This window comes from Falco naumanni, chromosome 2 (assembly GCF_017639655.2).
Source record: "Falco naumanni isolate bFalNau1 chromosome 2, bFalNau1.pat, whole genome shotgun sequence".
NCBI lineage: Eukaryota > Metazoa > Chordata > Aves > Falconiformes > Falconidae > Falco > Falco naumanni.
In genome coordinates this window covers 76,285,947-76,299,469 of record NC_054055.1, presented here as the reverse complement: position 1 = coordinate 76,299,469, position 13,523 = coordinate 76,285,947, and the positions used below count along the sequence as shown (strand labels likewise).

Genomic DNA, 13,523 nt, shown 5'->3' with positions numbered 1-13,523 from the left:
AAGTACCTTAAGGGGGGTTTAAACACACACATTTTTACTGAATAAACAAAGAAAAAAGTGTTTCCACCAACACTGTTGTGAATGCAATTAAAAAGTACAATGAAGCAGAGTCAAATGACAGCATTTTCAGATAATATCTGTTGATCAACAGCTACACTAACTCCTTTCCAGATATAAACAGTGAGAACATTTATCATAGGTTAAGTTTATTAACTTCCAGGTTAATAGGTCTTACTTATTTATTACGTTAGCTTGCCTCATTCTTCCACACCAGAAAAACACAACTAAAAAAAACCCCAAAACCCAACCAAAACACCCACCCAACACCCCCACCCCCCAGATTCCAGCCCAAAGTGCTGCAGATAAATTAAAGACTGTTGAAAATGCTCAAGGTAAAGAAGCTGCTGTGCATAAAAAAGAAAAAGCAATTCCAGAACCTTGCAAACAATCTCTGAAATAGTTTCCTACACTGCTTCTTGAAGAAAAAAATAAAACAAACAAAAATAAATCACTCTGGAACTATACTTACCAAGCACACAGATGTTTCAACTCCAAAAAATTAGAAAAATACAGGAATTATGCCTTCATCTCACTAAATGTCCCACTTCAGAATTTTTACAGAAAAGACTAGTTCCATGAGAAGTCATACTCATATGCAACTTTTGGCATAATTAATCCAGTAATTTATTGAAGTTATGAGATGGCTACATAAAAATTTCTTAACCTTTGGAAGACTGCAATTTGAGTATCTACATTTTAAAGATAAGTGCATTATTCATTTTAAAACAACAATATATCTTACTCTGACAGAGCAGTAAATCATACAGTTCTGAATTCTAGTAAGTGACTTTTGGAAACCATCTTGCAAACCAATCCAAGACAACACAAAAAATAATGCTTCTATCCATCAGTAACAGCTGTAAGAACTGCTCACCGAGACCCTGAAATAAGTATATACAAAATAAAGCACGATTTTATATATAGATAGCTATTATTTATATGTTTTAGCATTATTGTAATGGAAAGAAAAATTAACTATTTTGCACACTAAAGTAATGCTTTCATACAATAACTAGCTTAAATTTTTACATTATGTATTTCTCTGTCCATCTATGGTTGTAAATCACAATAGACAAAAAAAACCCTTAAACATTACAATAAACATACAACTTGTCAGATGAAGCTTGGTGAGAGGAGCAGTACTGAGAAGTACTTTCCCATCTCTGTAAAACTGATTCAGTTTTAAGCACTATGACAACCTTCTTAAACAAGAACATATTTGCCAAATGTATTTTCATTTACCTGATTTGCACTGCAGCTCTGTATCAAGGGCTCCAGAGAGCACTTCCTCTATTTTCTGCACTATCTGATCATTCTGACGACTCCCAGCACCAGCAACAGTGTCATCTGAAGGGTTGGCTTGCTCAGCTGGGACTGTGTCACCATTGGGCTGGCCTTCTACCTTTCCACTAACCAAAAAAAATATCAACATAATACAAGCAATTTTGAGCCTTTTTTGACCTTTTTTTAAATTCATAAGCATTTATTATACTCAACCCTTCAAAACATTATTTTAGCCTCCTGAACAAGCCATGCTTTCAGTGAAACATCTATCTTTTGATTAACTTTCACTTATTCACAACAGAACTATGAGGCACAAAGGAGGAAAACAGGTTCTTGAATGTGCCAGTCCCCATGCTTTATGCAAGAACTTTTATAGGCTCCCCTCACAAAATAAGCACCCATCACTCACTCTTCTCCAATAAGTTTTGTCTGCTTTCTGAGATAAGGCTGCGAAAAACTAGGCCAGCTTAAAAGTGGCAAGATCAAAAAGACAAATCGCCGAGACGCTCACCCGTTCTCCTCTTGCCCCAGTACAAGATACCAACACAGAAAACCCATGAGTGAAAATGGGTGCTCGTTCGCCAGGAGACGACGCGTGCGTCCGTCGCCCTCCCCTCCCCCGCACTCCACCCCCACCCACCCCCCCTGCCGTATTTTCCCTCAAGGCGCTCGCCAGGGCGCGAGCCCCCGGGCCCCGCCATGTTGACGCCGAAACGATCCGCAAGAGCCCTAGGCCCCGGCCCGTCTCCCTCCGTCCTGAGGCGGGGCCCGCGCACTTCCCCTCCCTCCTCCAGTACACCCCTCCTCTCCCCCCGCGCTAGGCCGCGCCGCCACTGCGTCGGCTCCCCGGGTAGGCTCGTTACCCGCCGTGCTGCTGCTCTTCCTGGATCTCCCGGTATCTGCTAACCGCAAAGGACCGAAAGATCTGCTCGATATTAGTCGCCATGACAGCCCTGCCGCACTGCTCCCCCCCCCGCGCTCCGCTTTCCTTCCTGCCGAGACGCGAGGCCTCCAATATCCCACAAGGCACCGCCGCGACTAGAGGCCGAGGGCCGCTGCTGACGTCCGCGCTATAAACCCTCTCGCGATTGGCCGCCCTCTACCGGGTGACGTAGCGGAGGGGGGAGGGGGCAACCCGGGCCTCCGGACGGCCGCTCTAGCGCCCAGCAAGAGCTACGGAGCGCCAGCCTCGGCTGCTTCCGGCGGGGGGGGCGGGGGCACGTCTCGTGTCTCGGAGAGGTTCGCCGTCCCCCCTCCCCCCGCAGGAGCGCGCCGCGCCGCCATGTTGTTACACTCACCCCCACCCCACCGGCCGCGCGCCCACAAGCAGGCGGCCGCGCGCCTCCCCACCCCCACCCCCTCCGACCGGCAAAGCCCCGGCTGGCTGCCCTGCCCCCCACCCCCCGCCGCCCCCTCCCCCCCGTTACAAACGTTAACGGCAGTTTTGCCCCCACCCCCAACCCCCCCGCCATTATCGGCCCCTCTCGCGCCCCGTACACCGAAGGGCTGCGCCTGAGCCCCCGGGAGCGCGGGGAGGGGAGGCCAGGCCAGGAAGGGGGAGTCGGTGGAGGGCACCATGGTGGCCGGTGGCCGCCGGGCCCTGCGGCCCTGCGCCCGTCCCGTGCCCCCCACACGCACACACACGCACCCTTCCCCCCCGCTTCCCTCGCCGCGACCGCGGCCGTCTCCGGCGGCCAGCAGGGCCCGGAGCCGCCCGGGCCTCCGCGGAGAAGCTCGGCGGCCAGCACTCACCTCGCAGCGGGCGGGAGCGGCGGCGGCGGCGGCGGGGCCATGGTGGGCTGAAGCGTGCGGCTGTGCGTGGCGGCGGGCTCGGGGCCGCTGGGGGTGGGTGGGAGCGATGCCATTGGTCTCCATGGAGCGGGGCCAAGCCCCGCGTCTCCGCCGCCCCGTGTGCCGAGCGCAGGCAGCGCCTAGCAGGGGGGCCTGCCCGCACACGAGTGCTGCATCACAGGCCCGGCGCTGCGCTGCCCTCAGCTGCCGAGCGGCTCCATGCGAAAGGCGCCCTCCCCCTCCGCCGTGCGAGCAGGCAGCCCGGCTGTGACACGCACATGTGCTCCGGGGGCTGTCTGCGGGGCCGGGCGGCGCAGGCGGGCGCCCCGCGAGATGGGGGAAAGTTAAAGGAACAAAGGAAGAGGAGGAAAACGCCGCCGCTGCCGTGAATAAATAAATGACACCTGAGTGAAAGCCGGCCCCGGCCTCAGCCCACTTGCAAAGCCGTGCCTTCTCTGGGGTGTTTTAGCTGGGACGCGCTAAAATCAGTTTGTCCTGGCTGCAGGCACCCTGGGGATCCCCTTCATGCTGCCCCAAAACCGATTCTCAGGGGGTGTATACATGTCCAAATGCGACTTTTCACCTTCAGTCCTGTAAAACTGGGTAATCCTACAGCTGGAAGACTCTTTGCCCACCCCCACCCCCAGTTTCTTCTGGTGTCATGAAGTAGTAACTTGGGGGGGAGTTGACATGTAATAAATTTTAAATACCTCAGAAACTAGGTATAACCTGCAACATCAGCCTCAAATTCAGTGTGGTTTAATAACCAATTTCAAGACCCTTCAAAAGCAGCATGGGTCTTTACTGCGTATTGCTGGGAGGCAGTCTGCCTTAAATATTAACTTTGCAAAAATAATGGATCTGATACTTGGATCAATTTGCTTACTTTTGTACCATAGTGAATTCATTACATTTAAAATAGAAAGTGGTTATATTTAAGAGGCAATTTCACAAATAACCTGTACCTTTCATGCCATGCCAACACTGATATATTTTAGATCTTACTAGTAGAATACTGTATGTAATTTCTGGTGTTCAGTGAGCAAAAGAATGAAAATGTTTCACTTCAACAATTTCAGACATATTGAGGTTCCCCTGATGCAAACAGCCTTGTCTAGACCAGGCATGCTTTTACCCAGAAACAAGTAGTGATAATCTACATAGGCATAAGTTTGCTAGTAGGGGCCTGGATGTAACAACAAAGCTGCAAAGGCTTTCAGCATGGTATAATGGTAACTCACCCATTCAAAAAAAAAACCCAAAAAAACAAACAAACAACCAAAAAAACCAGCTGTAACCAAAAGAACAGCAGGTTTGACTCGTGTAACTTGGCCTGTGTTAGGGGCTTCAGACAGAAAAGGTGTTCCAGTTAGGAACACAGGTTTGATGCAGGCCACAGGGAACCCACATCACGAAACTGCCCTTAGGAAAGAGACCCTTTTCAACTGCAGTTAATTCATTCAAAGTAACTTAACTACACAGATATCCCTGCCAGTGTAGGCCTCCATCTATGCAAGGAAATCCGTGAGGAAAGCTACAAAAAAAGCCAGAGGCATGTGCTGCATATTTCCCTCCCGGTCTTTAAAAAAGGAACACAAAGCAGTAACTACAAAAGTCACCACTCATACAAATGAGGATCCACAGCCCCACTGTGACAGGAGAATAACTATTCTTGCTCTCCCTTCCCATCTCTGCTTGCTGTATAAAAACCCCTTTAGTCAAACTATTTTATTCGGGTAGGTGTTACGTAGTTTTCAGATTAATTCAACGACGTCTTTTACTTTGACCTTGCCAAGACCAGTGATTGTTGCCAATACATTTAGTGTTCAATTTGTAAACATAGTATTATGGGACTTTAGTAATAGCAGTTCTGCTGCAATCATAAATATTCACGACTGTTCCCTCTTAAAGCAAGAGTCAATGGTGTGCTTAAATATGGAAATAATATTATTAAACCTGTATTTCATAAGCCAATTTATGAAGAACAGTGAGGTTTTCACATTATAGCTCTTGGGGGTGGTGGGGGTGGTGTGTGTATAACAAAACCATGGATCAAATCTGGTTTTATTAACAGTATTGTTGCACAACTGTAATGCCAAATTGAACTACACGTTGCCCAGTACTCTTTGGTTTCATAAAGTAGAAAGTGCGATGTGGTAGAAACTAAGGAGTTGCTTCTACCCAGTACTTAAAGATCCATAAAAGCATTTCCCCCTGAGAGGGCACAGAAACAGAACCAATCTTTGTGCAGTCCTGCCCAGCCAACTTCATCAACCATCACCTTCACTCTCTGGGGTGATACTCTACTTCCTAGATAAAAGTAAAAACAATAACCTACATATAGATAAGGTTTTTCAGCTGGTTCTAGCACCTTCGCGGCCCGGCTCAGCACGCTCCCCAGACAGCAGCCACCCCCAGCGGAAGATATTTCGAGACTTGAGGAATTACGTGCAAAAGCCAATTAGTGAGTCTCCGAGATGAGACATCGATTACCCTTCCTTCCTTCCTGCCTGCCTGCCTTCTTCCCTCCCTTCCTTCCTTCCTTCCCTCCTTCCCGCCCTGCTTCCCGGCCCCCGCCCCCGGGCTGACCCGCCGCCATGTCGCGGCGCCCGCTGGGTACTGTAGTTTTCGGCGCGGCACGGCGGAGGATGCTTTCCCGCTCCTTAAAATCCCCCTGAAGGAAAGTAAGTTTTTCTTTCGCTGTGGAGAATGGCGTGCCCCACGGGCCGCTCTGTGCCGGTGCCCGTAGCCAACCTCCCGCGGCCGGGCTTCTCGGCGGCGGCGCGGGAGGGGCGAGGCGGCGGCGGGGCCACATGCTCCCCGCTGCCCGCGCGGTAAAATGGCGGGGCGGGGCGGTGCGGCCCGCGGCCTTCCCCTGCGCCCGGGCGGCTGCGGGCAGCGGGGCCTTGCCTGGAGGTCCGGGAGGCGCCGGTGTGGCCCGCGGCCCGTTCTGAGCCGATGAAGGGGCGTGTGGAGACGGGTTGCTAACGGGCTTATTCATATGAATACTTTTTTTTTTTTTTTTTAACTGTGGGACTCCTGCTCAGATTTGCTTCTGGGGAGCTTGATGTGTAGCGTTTTTAAATGTACTGCATTTTAAAAGATTTTTAAATGCACATGGCTTTTATTCTTACGAGTTTGTTTTTTTTTTCCCCTCAGCTCTGTTTGGCTTTGAAAAAGTGGTGAAATATTTGCTTTAAAGTAAACATTAAACTTATAACCTCTCATGTTTTGGACTTTGACTCACTTTGATTCTTTGTCTGCTGTTTGCAGAGTTGGGGGTTTACCAACGTTAACATCGGCCCCCTCTTTTATTTTTTTTTTTAATCTACCCCCTTGAAATTAACGAGCAGAGTTAACACTTACTTCACCGTGTGTGTAAAACTGCAATAGTGACACAGAGAGGGTGTTATCATTCCCTGTCCTCCCTAATCACACACACACACACACACCCCTATTCTGGTAGTAGCTTCTGCTGAGGCATCCATCGATGGTTAAAGACACTGAGCACTTCCAGCTTCCTAGGTAGAACCTGACGTGTCAAAATTTAGTACTTTGAGGGTGGCTGTAAAACTTTTATGATCCTGTTTATTTTTAGCAATGAAACTTCAGGTAATGTTTTGCCCAGGAAATGCACAACCTGGCTGTGTGGAAGATTGCACCAGAAGGCAAGGTGCGTGTCTTGCAGAGCCTCAGTTTAACCCATGAAAGACATGTGTTCTATTCTCATCTGTGATTCAGGCCTTCAGTGTGATGCTCCGCTTTCTGCAGGGGTGAAACACAGATAATAATGACTTTTCTTTGTTTATTTTGTTTTATAAAGTGATCTGATATACCACACTATATGGCCAGGTGAGAGAGGAATTAGTCCTAAATAAAACACATGAGCAGAAGAAGCTTGTTTAAACCCAAAGCTATAACTAAAAACTGTAATTGCCACCTGATTCTGGAGGCCTCTGAACTCCTTAATTAATTCTTCATGATATTGAAACCTTGTAGAAATTAAAAGTTATCTAAGGCCATGTTTTCTTTCAGGATGAGCCTGACACAGCCCTAGCTTAAACTTGCAGTTCTGTCATCATATTTTAGCCGTTTTGCCACTTTGGGTGCCATGGCTGTTTGTTTGTACCTTAAGTTGCACCAGCCAAGCTGCCTGCGCAATTGGCACGTTGAATTCCCTCTGGAAACCGATCCACATAGGAAAAAGACATGACAAGGCATGGAACTCTTACTGTCCCCAGCCCTTATTTGATTCTCTGATCCAGCCTGCTCTGTGACTGTAAACAGGCTGAGGCAAAAGGTAGGAATGAGTAGTTGGGTGAGAAGGTAAATTGTGAAGCAGCATTTGCCACTGATTGCATTACAGTCTCTGGATCAATCAAAATGATCTGAGGGTGGCATTGCACAGGACAGCTGGTCTGGCAAGCAGTTTGCTGTGGCATAACCAAGCTCTTTTCACCTTCTCTGGCTGCCTGCTGCTGCTGCTTCCCTCATACTCTCTGTGGTGATTACTTCATCCCTCAGGAAGTTAGTTTAGCTCACTAAGCTGACAGAAAACTACTTCCTTTATATGTGCATATAGATATCATTTACTTTACTGACTTGGTTGCTGTTGTAGTGTTGGCTTTCCAGCATTTATTGTCTTGCTGATTCAAGTGACTGCACACCCTTGGCACACATGGGAGGGAGAGGGAAGGAGAGACTGGAGGTGGAGAAGTTGGTGGAACCAATGGGAAGCTGCACCAGCAAAGGGCAGCACAAGCCAGTTGTGAAACACCAGTCAATGAACCTGCAGTTTGCACATTTCAGCCCCCCAGTTCATCTCCAAGCTTGGATGGTGTCCAGCAGTTGGCAGAGGTTCACCGAGAAGGCCAGCCTGGAGCTCACTTCACGTGTACTGAGATCTGTGCGTACTCATAATGTGCAGCAGACTCAAGAAGTTACTCGGCCTGATGATTAGAGTGTTAATTCAGAAAGCAAAAGAGCTGGATTCAGCCTGAGAGGGTTTGGGACCATGGGACCTGGCTGCTGGTGAGTTCAGCAGCCAAGGAAAGGATGGCTAGTTCCTGGGAGGGAGTACAGCAGCAGCCTAGCTGTTGAATTTGGGAGGAGGAAGTTCTAGGTTTTGACTTCTTCTCCAGTCCGTTCTTTCAAATTTTGTAACCCGTTACAGGTCTATGAAAAAACCACATAAATGGTCCTGACTGCTAGGGCTAGAAACTAATACTACACTCGATGGGGTGGTGGCAGAATTGCACAGCCTCCCCAGTTTTGTGTTTTTTTTCTGTCCACTGTGAGTCTTCTTTTCTTTTTCATCTCCTGCCTAACTTCAAGAAGAAGAGTGAACCTTCTCCTTTGGTACAAAAGCCAAGTGATAAGAGTTCTTTTCCAGGGATGGGTGTGTGTGTGGGTCTGAACCTTCTCAGTGACTCTGGGCTTGGGTTCTCTGTGTTTGGGGTAAGTGCTGCCACTGCTGGGCCGTTTTGTAGACTAAGCTCTAGGAAAAGTAGGAGTTAAGGTGCTCTGAGCAAGGACCATATCTTTTGTATAAAGAAACTTACATGTCTGCATCAGGTTTCCTAAATCCCAGTGTTAGGAAGCTAAGGTATTTCAGCTTTCAAATAGGCTGCAGCAAATATTAGATGTTACATGTTGCAGCGATACAGTAGATTGTTGCTGCCTGAAAGGCAGGTCTTGCCCTCAAATTCTTCTGCTCAGCTCTGTTGTCTCATCCATTCATTTTTAGTGTCTCTAGACCTTGGCTGATTGCACTTCAAGCTAGTTGAGCTTAAAGAAATCTGGTTTGGGTTTTTTTTTTTTCCCCACTTAGGTTAGTTCTATGAAGTCTCAATTAATTGACTATGCTCAAGTCAGCACCAGAGCTAGTACAAGGAAGGGGAAAGTGTATCTGAGTTCATGACATCCCCTTTCAATGACAGTCAAGGTATATAAATGGATCCAACATGGGTAAATTTTTGCTGCAAAGTGTAAACCTGTTTGATCAGCAAATAGATTTTAGTGAAGGGCTGCAGCGCTTTGGATGCTAGACAGTACAACATTTTAAATATATCTATATGTCCCATTGTCCCTCCACCCTTGTTGCAGCACTCTCCAAACTAACCAGGTGCAACAAGGTCTTTTACCATCTCATACCAACATACTCTTCATGCCAGTCCCTCTGCTGCCTCTCCTAGTCTCTCCTCATCCTGGACATGCATTCTCTCTGCTTCTTCCTCCCCTCTCTTCCTCAGCTGCTTCCTCTTCATTTGTTGCCCAACCTCTTAACAGAACAGCCACGGCTGCACCTGTTCTACACCAGCCAACCCACCGCCCCTGAAGCCAGCCCACAGCTGTATATTATCAATGCTAATTAACCCAGCTTCATTCTTCTACACACCCTCAGCTCATATTTTTTTGAAAGTAAGACACTACAAAGTCTCTTCTTATACTACTTTGTTTTGTGGCACCTTTTTCACACATGTTGTCAATATTTGGCATAGTTGTGTCACCTAAGCAAAACACACTCCACCCAGGTCTTTCAATCAAGGAGCACAGAGAAAACCAACAGCACTGGAGCTTAATTTAAAAAAAATAAAAAAGACACTATCTGAAGCAGTGAGCTGCCACTAGTCATACCCTTTACTGTCTGTACTATATTGCATAGATCTTATTTTAATTGTGCCTTTTTTTACTGCTTTAGTTAGGGGGTGATGTAATAAGGCAATAATTTAGTATGAGATTCCACTTAGCTGAGATAAAATATTTCAATAACTTGCACCACACGCTTATGACGTGAAACTGAAACTTGGGAAAAAATCGCTTAAGTTTACATTTTCTTATAGAGTTATCTTTGTAAATGCAACCAAGGAGCTGAGTTTAACTCCCAAGGCTGTGTACAGGATCAGTTCAAGAAAAAGTCAGTGACTCCTGTCCCTTCCCTGTTAGTTTGTCACCTCATCTCACTTCTACCTGTACTTAAAATCGCATAGTGCCTTGTGGAGGAGTCAGGATGGGGAAAGCTATCAGATACTGTTGGGTTTGCCTTCCTTATTTTATTTTCTCTGCTCCACAGGCCCTGACCTAGTGGAAGAGTTGCCCAGCTTCTTGGTGAGCCATACCTTTTGTGGAGGATAAAGGTCTCTAGGCTGATGCTCTTCCAGTAAGGCTGGTGACTTACTACTGGCAACTTCAGGGATAGGCTCTGGGAATTGACTTGTCTTCACTCCATTTTTGTCCTCTTCTTGGATACACAAAGTGATTAGCTTGTTTCTGCTTTCCTGTTCCTACTTCATATAAGGACCTAGTAATAGACCCTTGCCTGAAATGCCACTTGTCTTTCCTTTAAAACATCTTTTAAGCAAACATATCTTCCTTGTTTACAATAGCAGACAAAGGTTGCTGAAGGTAATTTCGTACCATGTTTTGGAATCTTTAAGGATTTCACCTATTGCTTCCAAAAAACCTGAGTGCGTGATAATCCTCACAGAAGAAATCATCTACCTTGTGAATGGCTTTAGGTCTTTTGAGAACAATTTTTTGACTCCTGGATTAGTGACAAAATAAAAAGAAAAGTCACTTCTCGGAATTTTTATTTTTAATGCAAGATCTTGCTGGGCAGCAGAGGGCCTACACAACATCTTTCTATGTTAGTGTGAAAAAGAAATGCTGCCACTGCTAGATTTGAGCCTCCTAAACTGGGACTGCCACCAGAAGTTCTCAAGCTACATCTCTCAATAAAAGTTGCTAGGATACCATTTGCGGGATGCACAAGTAACACTGAGTTTCAAAACAAATGATTGAAACTTGGTTTTTACTCACATGTTGTTATAAATGGTTACATTTTATTTGAACGTATGATACACAGCTTGTTCTATTTACTTGTTCCATATAAAACTATGCTATATATTATTCTTTTTTTTTTTTTTTCCAGCTGACAGTACTATTAGAATATGTTACTTCAGGCAAAAAAAGGAAGTGATTCTTTGACTAAATTGCCAGCATGGTGAATTAATTTAGCTGGCAAGGTGTCACTGGATCTTCAAGCCTGTCCTACTATTTTTAAGCAGTAGGCTTAATGGAGCATGAATATGCACCATGCACCTTGTTCTTTCATACTGTTGATATGCAAAGGACCATGCATAGCCTCATTTTTATGCACAGCAAAAACGCATGGCCTCTTTTTTAGATAAAAAAAGAATGTTTACAATCTTCTTAGTAGATGGTTTTTAGCTGCAAAAAATATCTGGATTGGTACAGAATTTATTTTGCACGTTTAGAAACAACAGGATGTGTTGCTTCTGCTCCGCAAAGTTTTTGCTCCTCACTCCTAAACCATTTGTTTGTAACTTTCTGTCCCCTCTTCCCAGCTGGAATAGCAGGACTTTCCTGTTCATTGGCTAGCGGCAGGGTGTCGTCAATGGGGCGGTAATGATGGAACACGGTACTACATTTTAACCAGAGGCTGCTTATCTCCATTCTCTTTGCGCATCTGAACTCTTGAATACTACTTTCCAGCACATAGGAGAGAGTAAGTTTGTTCTTTCTTTGTGTTTAAATCTCTACACTCAGTTCTGAGGTACCTGTAAGAAAAATACGCAATGTGTATAGTTCAAGCTCTTATTGACAAAATCTGTCTTAAAAATTACTATTTAATGATGACTGTCTCTGGATAGCGCTGTGAAACATGCTCCTTTGGTTTAACTTTAGTGTAGGAGATAGCTGCCTGATACATCATAAATGTGTATTCTTTTATATTGCATTCTTTTGTCCTTGGTTACTGTCTTCATCTAATTCATCCCTTTGTTGTAGCCAGTCCTTTATTGTTATCTTTTCTTTTTGCTTGAATTGTAATATAAAAGACGTTTAGCATAAATTGGTGTCCCAAATATGTATATCATAACTCATAATTTTTACCCCAACGTAGTTTTTTGGTTTGTAAGTAATCCTGGAGTTTTGTAATTAAAACATCTCTGCAACATGTACATTTTGTCTAACACTTTGACTAAAAAAGCTGCTGGTCTCCCCCAGCCTGAAACTACAATCAAATTTTAACTCCAGTGTGTTTAGTTCATAGTTAACAACTCTGTGCTAATTTTCTGTATTTTATCCTTCTATTCATGTGTATTTTGTCTTTATTCTGACTGGATGTTTTGCCTAAAAGTATCGCTCTGAACAAATCCTTCCTTCCTTAATGGATTAAAATACATTAGCAAATGGCATAGGAATACCTTCTAAAACACGTGAGCTCTTTCTGTCTGAAGTTTATTACAGAGGGCTTGGATTTAAAAATTAGGGTCACTATATGCATTGCATAGTGCCTTCAGAGCAGAAGCTTTTTCCTGCGTAGTCCAGGTCCTCAGGAAGGCAGGTTTCTCCAGGGTCACAGCTATCTGAACAGCTTTAAAGTCAGGCTGTAGCGGCTGATGTGAGGGAGAGGCACGTGCCCCTGACATATCAGTTGGCTGAAAATTTGCCTTCTATCATGTCTTTTTGCTTTTCCCTTAGAAATCTGTTGAGGTTTTTTTTTTTCCTTTTATTTAAGATGTGTTTTGTGCTAGTTGTCTCTCTGTCCTCCCACAAAGGAGAGGACTGCAGAGGAGATCTGACTTTTTGCTGCTTTTGGAAATGGAGCTGTCACCTGTGTGTATTCAAGCTGCATTTTGTGTCAGGGGTTTTTCTCTGAGCTGGCCTTGGGAGGCACTGTACACATGGGCAAGCACAGGTCAAGGACCAGGTGCTTAATGGAAGAAGCACAGGGAGCGACCAAGGGTTGTGTGTTACGTGTGCTGGGATTACAACAGGGACACTGGTTGTTCCGTTTGACTAAAACTCTTATCTGGACTGCGTTCCTCCTCCTGATGAATGGGAGGTGATTTGTATAGCAGATGGACACATCATTCCTCTTCACTGGCTGTGCAAAGGCCTTTGAACAAATTGTGCCCTTTTCAGCACAAACCTGTTCTTGTTTATTCTGATTACATAACAGTTTAAGCCATTTTTATAGGTTTCGATTGTTATTTTGCATATGCTAAGATTTAAAGTTTTTAGATGATTTTTTGCAAGTAGTGCATGTCGCACTTGGGCTTAGGACCACCTGTCAAATTGTAGCTGCTTGCTTTCTGCTTTGTTGAACAGGTTCTTCAGGGACCATTTGACTTCTGTGAATAAAACTCTTACTTTAACCAGTGCAGTGGCGTCATTTGTATATGTAATTTATATATGGCTGGACTAATGTGACTCTAACAGCTTATTCTTTGAATAGCTTAGGAAGCTAGCCTTTGCTTTTCAATGAACTCCACAAATAAAGACGTATGTACTTATTTTATAAATTATGTACCTACTTTATTTCTTTATTTACTGTTTTCTGAATTCCAGTAGTTTTTTTCAGT

General features: G+C 45.3%; 2 protein-coding genes across 12 annotated transcripts in view; one reads left to right on the top strand and one right to left on the bottom strand.

Moving 5' to 3' along the window:
• The window catches only part of SON (SON DNA and RNA binding protein), a 41,417-nt gene extending 38,028 nt beyond the window's left edge, over positions 1-3,389 (bottom strand). For 4 of the 10 annotated variants that reach the window (XR_005826544.1, XM_040584978.1, XM_040584979.1 and 1 more), the window contains exons 1-2: positions 3,097-3,388; positions 1,303-1,469 (exon numbers count right to left, since the gene is read on the bottom strand). Coding sequence is in view for 8 of the 10 variants with exons in the window: in XM_040584978.1 (XP_040440912.1) it covers positions 1,303-1,469; positions 3,097-3,209 (280 nt within the window). In the remaining 2 variants the exon portion in view is untranslated. Of the gene's footprint in view, positions 1-1,302; positions 1,470-2,207; positions 2,424-3,096 lie in introns of those variants that run through there. The other 6 variants (XM_040584973.1, XM_040584975.1, XM_040584976.1 and 3 more) reach the window with 4 other exon arrangements.
• Positions 3,390-5,801: 2,412 nt separating this feature from the next.
• LOC121083990 (trifunctional purine biosynthetic protein adenosine-3) overlaps positions 5,802-13,523 on the top strand; it is a 39,174-nt gene continuing 31,452 nt past the window's right edge. Inside the window, exon 1 of one of the 2 annotated variants that reach the window (XM_040584991.1) lies at positions 5,802-5,819. The gene's annotated coding sequence lies outside the window, so the exon portion shown is untranslated. Of the gene's footprint in view, positions 5,820-11,529; positions 11,663-13,523 lie in introns of those variants that run through there. The other variant, XM_040584990.1, reaches the window with a different exon arrangement.